The sequence below is a fragment of the Neofelis nebulosa genome, chromosome 11 (assembly GCF_028018385.1).
Source record: "Neofelis nebulosa isolate mNeoNeb1 chromosome 11, mNeoNeb1.pri, whole genome shotgun sequence".
NCBI lineage: Eukaryota > Metazoa > Chordata > Mammalia > Carnivora > Felidae > Neofelis > Neofelis nebulosa.
Window position 1 is genome coordinate 55,777,735 of NC_080792.1, and position 16,702 is coordinate 55,794,436.

The 16,702-nt window shown below is 46.2% G+C and overlaps 1 protein-coding gene across 4 annotated transcripts; it reads right to left on the reverse strand.

Moving 5' to 3' along the window:
• Positions 1-1,944: 1,944 nt before the first annotated feature.
• ZBTB14 (zinc finger and BTB domain containing 14) lies at positions 1,945-9,000 on the reverse strand. 4 transcript variants are annotated; one of them, XM_058692618.1, is made up of 4 exons: positions 8,878-9,000; positions 6,556-6,642; positions 6,375-6,458; positions 1,945-5,174 (listed from the first exon to the last, which is right to left on the reverse strand). In XM_058692618.1, exons 3-4 carry the CDS (start codon positions 6,375-6,377, stop codon positions 3,828-3,830), a joined length of 1,350 nt encoding a protein of 449 aa, XP_058548601.1. In that variant the 5' UTR covers positions 6,378-6,458; positions 6,556-6,642; positions 8,878-9,000; the 3' UTR covers positions 1,945-3,827. The 4 variants fall into 4 exon arrangements, with proteins under 4 accessions (XP_058548601.1, XP_058548599.1, XP_058548598.1 ...); XM_058692616.1 differs by lacking the exon at positions 8,878-9,000 and adding an exon at positions 7,125-7,945; XM_058692615.1 differs by lacking the exon at positions 6,556-6,642.
• Positions 9,001-16,702: the final 7,702 nt, after the last annotated feature.

Genomic DNA, 16,702 nt, shown 5'->3' on the forward strand with positions numbered 1-16,702 from the left:
TCCTTTTAGTTTCAGAATTCCAGTTTACTCAATCACTTTGCTCTTCTTTTGAGAATATTTCCATTAATCTTACATAAAATTCTTTCTACAAAGTAAAACTAAAGTATATCAGTATACCAGAAATCCCCATCCCTATTTTAGAAATGGCAAAACTAAATTAAGGCTCGGGGCAGTTAAGAACTTGCCTAAATTTACACCATCTAATTTCTAAGCAGAACCAGGATCCAATTCAAGTTTGCTTCCAAAAGTCTTTCCACTAAACCACATTTCCTTATCAGGATGAAAAAATTTGCATGAATATTGCTAATTTTCATGATCTCTCTTGAAGAGATCATGAACATACACCACTGCTGAAAACTGTCATAACCCAGATAAGTTACATCTAGAAGCCCTGACATAAAATTAGCGTGGCAACCTCTAAGGAATCATGGATAATAGGTGATGGCCAAATGGCATCTTCATTTTTTTAAAAAAGGACACTTAAGACTGAGAAAGGAAGCACAGTCTGCTAGGCAGGAGCCACATTTCTTCGGCCTTTGTATCTCCAGGATCTAGCCCAGGGCCTCATACACAATGCTCAACAGATGTTCAATGAATGATACACTACCTGACACATCTCGGGTCATCAAAGAGATGAAGAATTAAACTTAGTGTGTATAGCTTCAAGAGGCAGAAATTCCCAGTCACAAGGGGGTATGCTACAATGAAGACAAAATGCAAGAAAACAATGAGCAGTTAGGGCTATCTTAAAATGGCAGTGTAGCACGAGGGGGGTGGGGAGCTGCCAATCACTAAAGTGCTCATGAAGTAGGAGAATGACGCAGAATGACCTAAGGCCCTCACCTCTGCGATGGTTGTCAGTGGTCACCTTGCCTCCAGCCTGCCGTCTTGTCTCCCATTCATGGCGGTGGGGAGGGGGTTGGAGGTTTGGGCGTCGGAGAAAAGGGAGGTAGAGGTTCAAGGTAAATGACAGGAAAGCGAGAGTTCTCCGTTATTCACTTCCCTGGAAGCCTCAACTCCTTACATTATACCAGTCCTATAACACACTTACAGGGAAGGCTTTCATGGCTGCTCCGGGAACTGGTCACCACTAACAGCATCACTCAGGAAAATGAATTCCAGGTTCCCAGTGACTCGGCTATCCTTGTACAACATAATCCATTGAGCTGGAGACTGCATAAATGTGCACCTCAATTTTTTCTTCAACAAAATAGTAGGAATTTGTTAGCATCTGGCTCACTTGATGGTAACTTCTGTGATTTCTAACAATCCCAAATTCATGAAGTTAATCGACAGGCAATTCCCTAAAATTCAGATTTCCTAAAATTCTCTGTCACTGCCAATACACTGCACCTTGGCATAAAAGTTAAAACCAAGCCTACCGACATTTTCTTTGTACAAAAGGAAAAAAGTGGCTGACTTTCAGATAATGTAAAGGTAGTAACATTAACATTTAGAATCTCCTTTCCTCTCACATTGCAGATTCAGGGTCAGCATATTTCAGAATTAACGCCCTGTGACTGGAGGTCTAACATGAAGGCTTCACCATCCAGGGGACCACTCAAGTTAGCTGGGTGGGAGAGGCAGTCTGAAAGACCAGAGAACAGGAAAGGTTCCACGTCATGATTTTGCTGCCACCAAAAAACAAAGGGAACAAGCATGCTAGCACACATACAGACCCCGTAACCGGTGTTAGCCACGGTAAACCACAAATTCATTTCTCATGCAAAAGTGGACAGATGATAAGTATGTGCACAATACAAATCAAGTGCTGAAAATTAAGCTTTTTTGTGGTACCACCGAGACTCTGGTTTCACTGAGGATCAATAGCATGTGTTTAACTTGCAACTCTGTGTAAAACCATGATGAAGATAGCATAGAAAATGTGCTTCGGCAGAAAGCTGGGTGTGTGAAACGTTGCTATGAAAAAAATGAAAACAGGAATAACGGAAGTATATTTTCTTTTATATACAAAAATGAAGCCCCCAAAAATGGTTTGTTGCAGTAGCTATCGACAAGACGTTAAATTATTTTTCCTCTGCTTTGGTTAAAACAGCCAAGGAGCGCCAATCAGTTCCCCTTCCACTAACAGCGTATAAACACAGTGACAAGACTACTTTTCGGACAGAATAAACGACTTTTAAGAAAGAAGATTAAATTAATTTTAAACTAAACATTTTACCAATAAATAACTTTCTTTAAAAGGTAGCCTCTCCATCCTATGATCTTGGGCACAACATATACATCAAGTTAAAAAATAAAATTTCTCCTGTAACAGCAATTACAGGTGTTAATGCAACAAGCATGAAATGAAATTACTTTAATGTATCTTGAGGAAAAAAGTTCTAGGAATCAAAAATAAATTTTGAAAAATGACATTTTCCTAAAATTGTACATTCTAAAATAATTGACTAATACTTTATTACAGAACATAATTCAAACTATTTTGGCATTTCAATATATTCCTAAAGAAATGGTTAAAAAAAAAAAAGTTTTCATACACCAAAATTGGAACAGTGTTTATAATTCTGTTTATGACTATGAAATGGCAACCAAATTCTACTTAAAACTGTAACCACCAATGATGAAATATACTTCAAAAAAATAAAAATTTGGTCTGATAGTCTTTAATATTGGTTAAAAAAGAGACTGATGTTTGCTGCTTATGAAAGTTATTTTAATCCAATGTGCAAAAAAAAAAAAAAAGTGCAGCTGTCTACTTTTACTTGAAATACATAAGACCAACACTTCTACACTATTTACACACTTAAAAGATTTTCAATTTATTAATTTAAGTAACAATATTACATCTCCTATAAATCACGTGCTGCAGAGAGCCCAAACGCTTGATGACATTCTCTTAAGTGACACAAATGTATCCGAAGAAGCATACCTGTTCTTGTCCTAATTTGATCCTAAATAAAAATCCAAGTTCAAAAATCAATTGAGAATTATTTTGATCTAGAAAATCTTGGAATTGCTGCAAACATGAAAACCTTGTCCCTGAGAGCAGGTTCCTATTCCCCCTTTGCTATTCCTCTAATAACTGGTCTACCCCACAAACCACATCTGCCGCCGAGTGACAATGCCCCAAAAGAGAGGAACAAAAAGAACTCAGCCCCCAGACCACCATCATCCCTGTGGGTTTGCTCAGGACTTGTGACTACATCTTTTGGGGGAAGTGCGGGCAATCAAAATGAAGAAACATTTTAGCAAAGCAACCATCATTTGTCCACAAAAATAGTGAAAAACAGTGATATAAAATTAACAAACCGAATACAAATCTAATGCCATTCTGTACTTCTGGAACTTGTGTTCGTATCCACGCGGTGTTCTTGGTCAACCACCCACCAGTATTTTCTGCATCTACATGACGTACTCTTATTAAGTTATTAAAAAGGCTGTTTTGACTGTGAAGTCACAAATAAGCGTGATGATCAGGAAATCAATTTACTCAATTATCACTCTGTGCAATACACTCACCAGCGCAGCAAGTGTTGAGAGGAATTAAAAATGGAATAGAAGTCTCCTACTTCTGGACTGGACACAGGAGTTCTCAAATTAAAATCATAAAAAAGAGGGAGGGGGACTTACTGGCAACATTACTACCAGACACCAGACAGGACAGTGACACTGTTTGGTCAGAACCAAGGAACCTGACTTCCTTGCAAAGTTTTAAAACTACCTAACCAAGCACTGCCTTAAGTCCAGCGAGTACAATGCTCCGTAAGTTTCCACAAAAATACAGCGACTGGCGTTCATGTATGACGAACAATGCAGTCTCAGTCTCCGGGGCTCAGGCGAAGCGGGGTCCTGTCCCATCACCTCTAGCTACAGGCTATCGTTTCCAACTGCTGCTCGGCTTCAGCGGCCATCGCTGCTGCCTGCAACTGTTCTGTCTCGCTCTGGATGGCACTGGGGGTCACCTGCTTCCTTTCACTGTGCATATTGTTCTCGTGCCTTTTCAGATCAGACGCCTTGGCAAATGCCTTGGTGCAAGAGCCACATACAAAGGGCTTCTCCCCTCTGTGTCTTCGTTCGTGGTCTTTGAGGTGGGACTTGTGTTTGAAAGCTTTGTCACACATGTGGCACGCAAAAGGTCTCTCGTTACTGTGAACTCTCTCGTGCTTCTTTAAGTCTGGGGCGCGGATAAATGATTTTCCACACACCTCGCAACTGTAGGGTTTGTACCCTGTGTGGATTTTTAGGTGTTCTTTCAGGTGGGCCTGTGTGGTAAAACCTTTTGTGCACATTTCACAGACAAACGGCCTGTCTGCCGTGTGGAGTTTCTCATGCTTCCTCAACCTGCCTTCGTCAGAGAATGTCTTACCGCACGCCTGGCAGGCTATCTGCTCCCGATGGTGGCCATAGAGTAAGTACTCGAACTTCATGTCACTGGCAGCTGTTGTCCAGCCTGGCGTCTGTTCATCCTTCACTTCACTCATTCCATCGTTAAATGTTAAGGCTTGAGGGGTCTGGGACCCCAAATCTTTCGATTCCGGGGTCTCCATGGATTCTACCTCCTGCCCGTAGCAATTTACTTTCCGGACTTCCTCACTCCCCAGCTCTTTTAAGATTGCTTCCTGAACCCTGAGCGTTGTCGTCGGTGACTTGCCGTCCTCCTGACTCGGGGGGGTGCCTTCTACCGTGTCATCGGAAGGACTGTCATCCTGGTCTCCAATTTCTTCCACGTCATCATCCTGAGTGTCAGCAGCATCTCCAATGGGGCGATTTATTTTGAGGCAATACTTACTCTTTGACTGGCCGTTGTTTTCATCGGGACTGGAGACATCACGCTTCTGAGTACAGAGTTTATCCAAAAACCGGATACCAAGAATCTGACCCGATGACATCATTAGGTTGACATCTTCTTTTTTCACAGAAATCTTTGCTGTGTACATGTAGTTCAGGACCTCTTCGAATATATCAGAACGAAGAAAATCTATTTCTATTACTGAAGAGCTATCAACCTCAAGCTTCTTGAAAAGCTTTTTAAAGTAGGTGCTGCAGGCGGCAAGAACACACCTGTGTGCTCGGAATTTCACATCTTCGACCACAATGGCGATATCACAGAATTCTCCTTCCAGGCGTTGTTCGTTTAGTGTTTTCAGAAACAGAGTTTTATGATCGTCGTCATTATATTTAATGGTTTCAGACATACTGATGAAAAACTCCTGCAAAAAAATTGTTAAAAACAGAGTTTGAGATTTACGACCAATACTTTTTCCACATACAAGACACAGGTGGGCTTTCATTTCCTTATGAATTTTCAGTAGCTAGCAATTTCAGAAAGTCAATGTTAGGAGTGGTTCAAGAACAGGAGTACGAAAGACTGGGATATCCATCCCAGCTTGGGGATGGCCATGTTGTCACTTCTATTCATCTTCAGTTTAAAAAGTATTTGTTTAGTAATAATAACAGCCACTTTGAGTGGGCACGTAATACATGCCAGACCCTGTTCTGTGTGCTTTGCATGCCTTCACAAATGTACTGATTAAATAACCTTAGGACACAGGCATTCCTACCCGCCACCCACCTCCCCACCCCCCCACCCCCCCTTTATACATGACTTTAGGAACCTGCTCAATACTCTGGTTATTTACTGGAGAGCTGGGACTCCAATCCAGGCAACCTACCCCAAAACTTGTGCTTCTGACAACGAGAGATAATGACAACAAACAACCTCAAGGTTTAAGAAAGAGGTGCGAGGCCAAGAGCCTCTACTCCTGTCGTGTCTACTCTAATTCCGTGTACAGAAGAGATTCCGCGAAGCAACTAACAGCACTCAGTGTTCTACTTCCTGGACAGAAGAGACCCATCACTCCCGTAGAACCAGAAAGAGATATCATTGCCAAAACATCCCACTTAGTGTTGTCTTCTGAGGTTTTTTCCTCACCGGCCTTGGGCTACTTCTGAATGAGGGTTATGGTTTAATATGACCCTCAGACAATCAGATGGCATTTGGGAGGACAGTGATAAGTGTCTTCAGTCCACCTGGATGCCAATCTATCTGCCACCCGGACGAAAGCGTCATCGGGACTGGATGTGCTTGGCAAGTGCTGTATTTTATAAGCTAAAAAACTTCTGAACTGGCACGAGACATCTGGCGCAAAAGACCGTTCTAAAGAATTATCTTTTTAAAAGAATGTGTTCTGTATGATTTCTTTTTGAAACATTGTTTTCCTTTTATTTAACAAAGCATTCTCCCCAAAGAAACAGAAGTTCTAATGCATAACCGATACGTATATATATCATACTGTGCACATATGTTACTGTGCATATACGTTATATGTTGTATACGTTATACACACTGTGTTTTTTAAAGCAAACACCAAACCACATTTTCAAGATTTAATATCCAGAGTTATAGTTACCATGAACAACTCAGGCTATTATCTTAATGCTTCAAACACCAAATTCTTCAGATCAGAATAACTCTGATCAGGGATGCGCCAGTCCTATAAGAGAAAAGGACAAACAAGAATAAGGTAGGACCTTCCCCCATTCCAAATTCTAAACAAGAATATTTTCAAGAATTGATTTTAAAAAATAAACTTTCCTTTCTTGTCCTGCCACTTGCACATGTACCCATTTTCAGGTTGGGAACAGAGAGGAGGGTGACTGGCAGCATCAGGTCCAGCTCTGAACAGATATGAATGAGAACAGATAAAGGCTGTGGCACTTGGGGCGTGCAGGGGCGGTACACTGGGATTAGAGGAATGGGTTGGAGAACCACTAAGGAAGTCCTAACAAAGCCCATGCCCAGATTTGCACAGAGGTTGATAGCTACACAGATACAGAAAAAGCCAGTAAGTATCCCCTACCCCCACCATTTCCTGCTTGGGCATGTAGCCCTCCACCTTTATTTCTAGGCTCATAGAAGCATATAGTGTGTACGTTTTAAAAATCAATATAAAGTCACAGACGTGCCCATACCCCACAATTAACCTTGGAGGAGAGAGAACAGTAGCTGCTTTCTTCTTTCCACGCTTCTATGTGATGTGCACCTACCACTTAAACTACACTGCTGTTTATTGTTGTAACTGAGAAATCCCGGTGTTTTCACCTCTATCCCTACTGGGAGACTGAAAAAATTCTAGCTTTTAGGGGGTTTTAACTCTTACCAGAGGGACTCCATCCTGCAGACCAATATTCTGAAAAACATCTTTCCTCGACTGAACAGTGAGCACGCAAACTTCGGTGTGGTAGAACCAAGGACTGAGCTGCAATATTCTTCCACAAAAATTGTGGTGCAAGAACCGAACTTAGAGACCAACATTCTGAAAACCCTCCCAAGTTCCCTCTCCAGAAAAACAAACACACCCCTAAGCTGCCTAAAGTAGCAGGGGGTTTCTCATCTGCACACTGTGAGAGCTGGGCAACATTACTAATAGCTGCGGACCCCGCCAGTCCCTTCGATGCACCTCGGCCTGCAGTCATCTCCAAGGGAAGACAGCCACGCAAAACCTTCCTACCTATTCGCTTCCCACTGTTGTAACTCTCCCTAAGGCTTGTGGGATAAAAGTGCATGGGACTAGGGAGAGGAGTGGCCCTGCAGTACCCATGGCGACACACCACGGCGCTGAATTTGGTGGGATGGAGGGTGCAGTGTGATATTTGGTCCCCACTCTCTCGCAAGATCGCCGAGGACCATTACTTTCTGCTGAGACGTTCCAGTTGCTAAGTTCAGGTGAGTTAAACTGGAAGACGGCCGTTGCCAGTATTTGTGTAGGTGCAGGGAAAGCTGTAGCCCCAACTACACCTCCAAACAAAGCTGCCCCTTTATTGTGGTTCTCCAAACCGCTGGCGCGCTGGGCCGCCGTTAGAGAGCAGGGAGCAGGGGCTCCAGCAAAGTCAAACTTACATAAGCAGCGGCAGCCGCCTCCCCTACCCCGGAGCAGCCGCGACAATGGCGGCGGCGCGACTTCCCGGTTGAAAGCTCGCAACTTCGGGATGGGGAGGAAGCAGGGAACGAAGCGCAAGACCCAAGAGGACTTCGGAGCCTCTCAGGCCTCGCTCTCGTTCCTTTCGGCCCGGGAGGTGGGGGGTCGGATAAGGCCCTTTGCATCCCTTCCTAAACAAAAGCTCCCCGCCTCGCAGCCGGGAGGTGAAAGAGCCACTTTCCCTTTCAAAATCGCAGTCCAGAGCAGGCTGGGGGCCGCGGCTCCGCGCCCAAGAGGGAGGGCCGGCGGCGGCGAGCGGGAGCGGGAGCGGGCGTGCAGCCCGGCTCCGCAGCCCCGCGCCGCGCCCCGCGAGCCCGGAGCTCGCGCCCCGCGCACTCCCCGGCCGGCTCGCGCCGGGCCCTCCCCCGCCCTCCCGCGGCCGGGGGCGGGGGCGGCGCGCGGCCGGCTTCCAAGCTCCGCGGGCGCACCCGGGAGTGCGTGCGCGGGGGTCCCGGCCCCCTCCGCGGCAGGCAGCTGGGGGCGGCGCGGCGGGGCCCGCGGCTCGTAGGGGCGGCGCCCGGCGGGCCGCGCTCCGCGCCGGGCTCTGAGCCGTCCCCACCCCCACCCCCACCGCGGTGCACTGCGGCGGTGCGAGCGGGGGCGGCCATGAACTCCGCCGCCGAGACTCGGCGAGCGCGCGCGCGGGGCCGCCGCCGCCGCCGCCCGGCCGCTACCGGAGCCCGCTCGCCGGCCTGCGCGGTCCCTAGGGCGCCCGGTCCCTTCGCCCGGCCCGGCCCCGGCCCACGCCCGGCGCCGCTCGCATCGCGCCGCCAGCGGCCGCCCGCACATCCTGGAACTGGCTGGTGCCCCAGAGCTCGGCGAGAACGCGCTTCTTCCGGGCCGCCCCGCCGCGCCGGCGGCCGGCCGCCCCCGCGCCCCCGCGGCCGCCTCGCGGATGGCCCGGGCCCCTTCCGCACCCCCGGCCCGCGCTTACCTGCAGCCTGGCACAGCCACAGACACTCGCCGTGGGCTCCCCGCGCTCACTGCACGCAGGCCGGGGACGGGTTGGACGCGGGGCGCGGGGGCACGGTGGGTGGCAGTGTATTTTGAATTTTTTTTTTTTTTTTGGAGTTTGGGGAGGGGGCGGGGTGGGAGGGAATCGTGCACGTCCCTGATGGTAGCAGCCCTCCTCCTGCACGAGCACAGAATGTCTAGCCGGCCGTGAACACCCCCACCGGCACCCCCCCCTTCCCGTGCATGCGCGGTGCGGGCTGGGGGGAAGGCGCGCCACCGGCTTGCGCAGGCACGGAACCCGACAGGGCCTCTAAATGGGCCTGCAAGGAAAGGGTTAATCCGGGACCTTGCGACGCTTTAGGATGGAGTCTACGGGGCCGCCCCCGGAGGGCCCTGGCCTGCGCACGCGCGCGCACGCGCGCGGCTTGGGGCGCGCGGAGCCCGCGCGCGGGAGAAGGGGTGGGCGGGGCGGGGGCGGGGCTTCGTGAGCAGACGAGCGTAAGCACGAGCGCCGCTCGCGGGCACCCGCCCTGCCTGGTGCTGCCGCCTCCCGCCCAGACTCCTGGGCTCCCGCCCGCGCCCGCCGCCGGCGCTGCGCCGGGGACGCGGGAGCGCGGCGCTCCCGTGCGTGTGCATGTTCGTGGGGCAGTGCCGCCCTCGGGCGCGCGCAGGTCGGGCGCTGCGCCTGCGGGGCTCGCCCACGGCTCCAGCGTGGGGGTTCCGGGCACCTTAGCCCTTCGCGCACACTGGCAGAGGCTCGGACACGAGGTTTCGGACGTTGTGTCTTGGCTGGTGTTGCTGGTGTCTTATGTGTATTGGGAGAATGATAGGCGCTCGACAAACGTTAGCAAAGCAAATGAATAAAATGACATCTTTCATTTGGAATGTGAGGGGTGACCCGAGTCACCCAGGAGAAAGGGAACACCCATAAAGCTCTGGATCCAGCCAAACCTGTGCCCCCGCTCCCGCATTTACCCGAACACTCTGAAATCTCGGGGGCTGGAGGCCCTCGCTCTTTTGTGGCAGTAGTGAGATTGGACTTAATTTCATTTGAAGCTTCCTCAGAGAACTCTGAGAACAGCACTGTTCTTAACATCCCTGTTCAGCAAAAGTAATGGCTCTGTTAGTGTTCAAAGTATGTCTTGTTCCTTCTGATGGTGTGGCTGGGCTTGTGTCTGGCATATGGGGACCTGGGAAGTCCCTTCCGCTCCTGAGGTTTTCTCTTCACCCAAACATAGGAAGCGGGACAGCACTACCACATGTCCTTGGAGTTGCTTATGCTGCTTTATCATACCTGCTTTAACAGCGTTTCACAAAAGCACGCATGATTTGACATCTAAAAATTAGAATAGGACCTTCCTCTTGGGCTTGTGTGATGATTACATAGCAAACATTTAAGAAATAATATCATTGGCTGTGTTCAATTCTAAAGAAATTCTAGAGGGTTTCAGTTGATTTTATAATATTTGACATTCGTTTCAATGTTCTGAACGATAGATAATTTTATGCACATCCTTTTTGATGTTCACAAAAGCATGGCATTTAGGAGGTCTGCTGAATGAAAAAGGACAGCATAGACCAGTTTTAGGGGTCAGACATCCAGTTCCAATATTAGGTACATTGTTTAGCTTCTCTAAACCTCACCTTCTTATTCTCTGAAATGGAGATAAAGGAAGCACCTATGAGAGCAGTTGCACGGATTAAATGAAATAACGCTTGGTTAAGCGCCTAGCTCAAATATTAGCTCCATGATGTTGAATGACCTGCCCACTCTCCATAGAGAGTGGGGTTAAGTGGCGGGGCAGGACCGGAACGGCCGAAGTTCACGCTGGCACCGGATCCCTATGTAGCCTCCTTCCCCCTAACGCCACGGCTGGGCCTGTTTATTCCTATTTACACAGATTTTAAGATTACGCTTCAATCCTGTTTTGTATTTAAAGGGGATGATAATAGTACTGTATCATAGGGCTATGCTATCAAGCAACAAGGTTGCGACTGCCTGTACCAGTGGTGGGCGTGGCTAGCACTTATGGTTCATCGTCTGCTACCGTTCCCCATTCTTCCATACCACGTACTTGACGAGGTTCACGAACTCAGTCTGCGTGTGTTGGTCTGCCTCCTATGTAAAGACAGTCTGTTTGCGTACGGCTAGGTAAAGTCTTCCCAGCACCGGACTCATCCGAGGAAATGAAAATAGTTCGGAAGAGATCTCAAGCACTAGACTGCACTTCCCAAGTGGCAGATTCCTGACATCTAGGCGTCAGTTAACCCTCTTGTCTCATTCGTTTTATGGGCTCTGCCCATCTGTTCCTTGCTTCATGAGGATCACGGGTCTGAGGCTAAATTAAAAGGGCAACTCCATGGGAAGGCAGAGGGAAGGATTGGGAAACCATACAGGAAGGGCCTGACCCAGACCTGGCACTTTGCCTGGTCACCAGCCTTAACTCGGCATTGTGCAGCACCCATTAGGCCCTCGATAAATATTGGTGACAGATAAGTGACAACCCAGAACTCGATACCAAGGAGAGTTACAAGGGCGCATTGTGGGACTGATGGGGAGGGGGAGGTGAGGGCCTTCCTGAAATGCACCAACCTGAGGCCCTTGAAGGAAATCTCTCTCTCCTACTATCACTCTGTCCAAGTACTTGGCTGGGAGCCCCTTATGTCTCCCCTGGAATGCCCACAGACTCCTCCTGAGGGGAGCCTGCTTCTAAGAACTGTGAGGCCTGATGTATGGGGTCTGTGGTATGGAATTTGAGGTGCCAGGGCCTAGGGTGGTGATGGAGCAGCTCCCAGAGACCTTTGGAAGTGTTAGATCATTGGGGTTGTCACAGTCGGGGCGGGGGGAAGGCTGATTTCTCTATCACACCGACCTTGGGCCCTCTGACTGGTTTTGACCAGTGGAAGATGGGCAGACAAGAGAATGAGTGAGTTTGGAGCAGAGGCTGGGAGAAGCACTGTGTGTTTTGCTTTGACTCCTGTGCTTGTGTGGTCCACAGTGAGAGGACCATGCCCACGATGCTACTGCCTCTACGGCCTGGGCCCCTCAATGACAGGCACACCTGGGAGAATGAAGCCGATCCAGAACCTGAGCCCGGGCAAGCCCAGGCTGATCCGCAGATCCATGAGTGAGAAATAAACACTTGTTTTTGTAAATCCCTCTGAGATTGTGTTTTGTGATTTGTTATCCCAGCAACACCTCATATGCCTACACAAGGAAGAATGTCCCATCGAGGGCCAATAAGCAACCTGCCCTCATTGCTCTGAGAACACTGGCTACAGTAAAGGAACAATAAATATATCCAATCCCTAATAACACAGAGGTAGGAATTACACACATTCAACAAATAATCACATGCATAATTATACAACTGCACATTGTAATGCATGCTTTAATAAGTTAAAAAGCATAAGATGTGATGGAAAAGAATTAATTTTGACTGAGAAATCAATAAAAGTATCTGGAAAGATACACATTTAAGGTCTGAAGGATGAAGGATAGGCAAAGAGGGGAGATAGCATTTCGGGCACAGGGGGAACACTATGAACGAGCAGTTGGAAGGAGCTAGGTGTGCCTGAGGCTCTGACAGAGTGCCAGTCACTCTGTCCTGCAGACGGGAGCACAGTGAGCATGGCCTGGGTCAGTGGGAACGGCAGGGCCCAGCACGTTCAGGAACTTGCAGCTGCAGTGAGGGGTTTGGCTTTTACGCTAAGCACAGTGAGAGCCATCAGAGGGTTTTTCTTTTAAACTAACATTTACTTAGGTAAATTTATTAGTCTCACGACTAGAATAGATTAGGCCCATGGAACACAGACATGGACTTTGAATTTCAAATACCTCCAATGGTGAGACCACTCATGTAAAACTCTTGCCATAGTTTAGGTTGTGGGGAATGTTTTAAATACAATCAAGTGAAATACTAGCCTTCGTTATCTAGCAATAGGAAAAAAAGTTAACAATTTACTCATGACATTTACTTAAAAAAAATGTTTATTGAGGCGCCTGGGTGGCTCAGTTGGTTAAGCGCCCAACTGTGACTTCGGCTCAGGTCACGATCTCACAGTTTGTGGGTTCAAGCCCCGCGTCGGGCTCTGTGCTGGCAGCTCAGAGCCCAGAGCCTTCTTCGGATTCTGTCTCTCTTTCTCTCTCTGCCCCTCTCCTACTCACTTCTATCTAGCTGTCTCTCAAAAATAAACATGCTTATTTTTGAGAGAAAGCTGGGGAGGGGCAGAGAGAAAGGGAGAGAGAATTTCAAACAGGCTCCCCCCGGTAAGCACAGAGCCCTAAATGGGGCTCAATCTCAGGAACCTTGAGATCATGAACTGAGCCAAAATCAAGAGTCGGAGGCTTAACCGACTGAGCCACCCAGGCACCCCGTGAAATTTACTTTTAAATAAAATACATTTATTAATTTTATTAATAAGTAGTATAATTTCAGTCAAACTTGCATTTGAGCTGCTGTATGCTTGCTGTTTCTGGATCAGTAGAAGAAACTTGTTGATTAACCACAATGAAAATACTATACACTATCTAAAAACCAAATAAAAAGAAAACAAATTACTAATAAGACTCACATTTACAGAATATACATTTGTAAAACATCATCCTAAGAAGTTTCATTGGAGCTATTCAATAGGTACTTAAATAATACCAGTGGAACTGAAAAAGGAAAAACAAACTTATTTTAAAAAAAATTTTTTTTAATGTTTATTTTGGGGAGAGAAAGAGAGACAGAGCATCAGCAGGGGAGGGGCAGAGAGGGGGAGACACAGAATCTGAAGGAGGCTCCAGGCTCTGAGCAGTCAGCACAGAGCCTGACATGGGGCTCAAACTCACCAACCACGGGATTGTGACCTGAGGCAAAGTTGGATGCTTAACCGACTGAGCCACTCAGGTGCCCCCAAACTCACTTATTTTAGAAGAAGGAGGGGTGGCTGGGTGGCTCAGTCGGTTAACCATCCAACTTCGGCTCAGGTCATGATCTTGCAGTTCATGGGTTTGAGCCCCACATCGGGCTCTGTGCTGACAGTTTGGAGCCTGGAGTCTGCTTTGGATCTGCGTCTCCCTCTCTCTCTGCCCCTCCCCCGTTTGTGCTCTGGCCCTCTCTCCCTCTCTCTCTCTCTCAAAAATAAATAAACCTTAGGGGCGCCTGGGTGGTTCAGTCGGTTAAGCGTCCGACTTCGGCTCAGGTCATGATCTCACGGTCCGTGGGTTTGAGCCCCGCATCAGGCTCTGTGCTGACAGCTCAGAGCCGGGAGCCTGTTTCAGATTCTGTGTGTCCCTGTTTCTCTGACCCTCCCCTGTTCATGCTCTCTCTCTCTCGGTCTCAAAAATAAATAAATGTTAAAAAAAATTTAAAAATAAATAAATAAATAAACCTTAAAAAAATTTAATGGAAAGAAAGAAATATTATTGCTATGTTTCTGGATTATTTTAGTGGTCTCCTTAAGAAAAAAAAATACTGTAATTACATTACCTACAAATGGAATAAAATGGGAGCAATTAATTTATAAGAGTCACATTCAAATATAGAACATTATTCTAAGAAGTATAATTATATCAAACTTCCATTTAGGCCTTGAATAGTCCCTTAATTAATAACAATAAAACGAAGAGACAAAAAAGCAAAGTTACTTTAGTAGAAAGGGGGAAAAGTACCTTGTTTTTGTTCTATATCTTCAGAAGTATGCATTTGGGAAGATAGGGTCTACTTAAGATGTGATTTACTTCTGTTTTCTGGTTTTGTGGACAGAAGATTGAATCCAGCACTTTCTTTAGACATTTCTTGTTGCTAATTTCGGACGTGCTGGCCAGGGAAGTCGCTTGGCGGGATGAATTTCTGGAGAGGTTTGTTCTCACTTTCTAGAAGAAGGACATAACAGGGTATTCTCTTCTCAGAAACTGCCCCCTAAGACTTCTCTGTCACATCTGAACTCTGAAGGAAGAGTCTGGGCCAGCAGCTCCTCTTTGAGGTGGGAGAGTTAAGTCAAGAAAAAGTTCTGAATATCTGCTAGGGCAAGGTGCACAAGCACAAGTGTGCCTTATATTTGTGGAGGAACCCCTGTATAAGGATGGGGTTGGCTGAACAGAGGGATCCTCCCAGTGTGGGTTTGAATCTGATGAAGCATCACGTCTACCTGGACACCAGACCCTGGATCTCCATGGCGAGATAGCCTGTTGCGTCTCCTTTCTCTGAAATCTGGTCATCCAGAGGGTTCCTTCATGATCTTCTTGGGTTAACATCAGAAGGAGCTGGGTGAACTCTTTATGGGAACATTCTGTACTATCTTAACCACTCTCTGTAGTGTATTATTTCAAAACAGACCGTTTTTCTGTACAGGTAATTTTTTTTTTCTCTACTTTCAAGATTTTTTTCTTCGTTTTAGTTTTTATTTAGCATTTTGATTAAGGCATTTCTGGGTATGGAGTTCATTAAGTTTATTCTATTTGGGATTCATTGAGCTGCTTGAATCTGTGGGATTCTATCTTTCTCTAAATTTGGGTAGTTTTCTGCTAGAACTGATAAACAACTTCAGTAAAGTCACAGGATACAAAAGTCAATGTACAGGAATCTGTTGCATTTCTATACATCAAATGAATGAAGTAGTAGAAAGAGAAATTAAAAATACAATCCCATTTACAACTACACCAAAAATAATAAGACACCAAGGAATAAAGATAAAGAGGCGAAAGATCTGTACTCTGAAAACTAAAAATACTGATGAAATAAGTTAAAGATGACACATAGAAATGGAAAGACATTCCATGCTCATGGATTAGAAGAATAAGTATTGCTAAAATTTCTAGACTGCCCAAAGAATTCTACACATTTAATGCAATCCCTATCAAAATACCAAAGCTGCAGGCATCACAATTCTGGACTTCACATTATTTTACAAAGTATGGTACTGGCACAAAAATAGACACATGGATCGATGGAACTGAATAGAAAACCCAGAAATAATCCCACAACTATACAGTCAATTAATCTTTGAAAAAAGCAGGAAAGAATATCCAATGGGGAAAGGACAGTCTCTTCAATAAATAGTGTTGGGAAAAGTGGACAGCAGTAAACAAAAGAAAGAAACTGGACCACTTTCTTACACCATCCACAAAAAATAAATTCAAAATGGGTTACAGACCTAAATATGAGACCTGAAACCATAAAAATCCGAGAAGAGAACAAAGAGAGTAACCTCTTGACATCAGCTGTAGTAAATTTTTTTCTAGGTATGTCTCCTGAGGCAGGGGAAACAAAAGCAAAAATAAACTATTGGGACTACATCAAAATAAAATCTTGCACAGAAAAGAAAACGATCAACAAAACAAAAGGGCAATCTAGAGAATGGGAGAAGATATTTGTAAATGACACAGCTGATAAAGGGTTAGTATCCAAAATCTATAAAGAACTTGTAAAACTCAACCCCCCCTCCAAAACAAACAAACAAACAAATAATCCAATTAAAAAATGGGCAGAAGACACAAACTGACATTTATCCAAAGAAACATCCACATGGTCAACAGACAAATGAAAAGATGTTAATTATCACTTACAATCCGGGAAATAATGCACATCAAAACTGCAATGAAATATCACCTCACACCTGTCAGAATGGCTAAAACCAAAAACACAAGAAACACCACATGTTAACAAGGATGTGATGGAAAAGGAACACTTTTGCTCTGTTGGTGGGAATGCAACCTGGTGTAGCCACTCTGGAAAACAGGATGGGAGGTTCCTCAAAATGTTAAAAATAGAGCAACCCTAAGATCCAGCAATCACACTTGTAAGTATTTACACAAA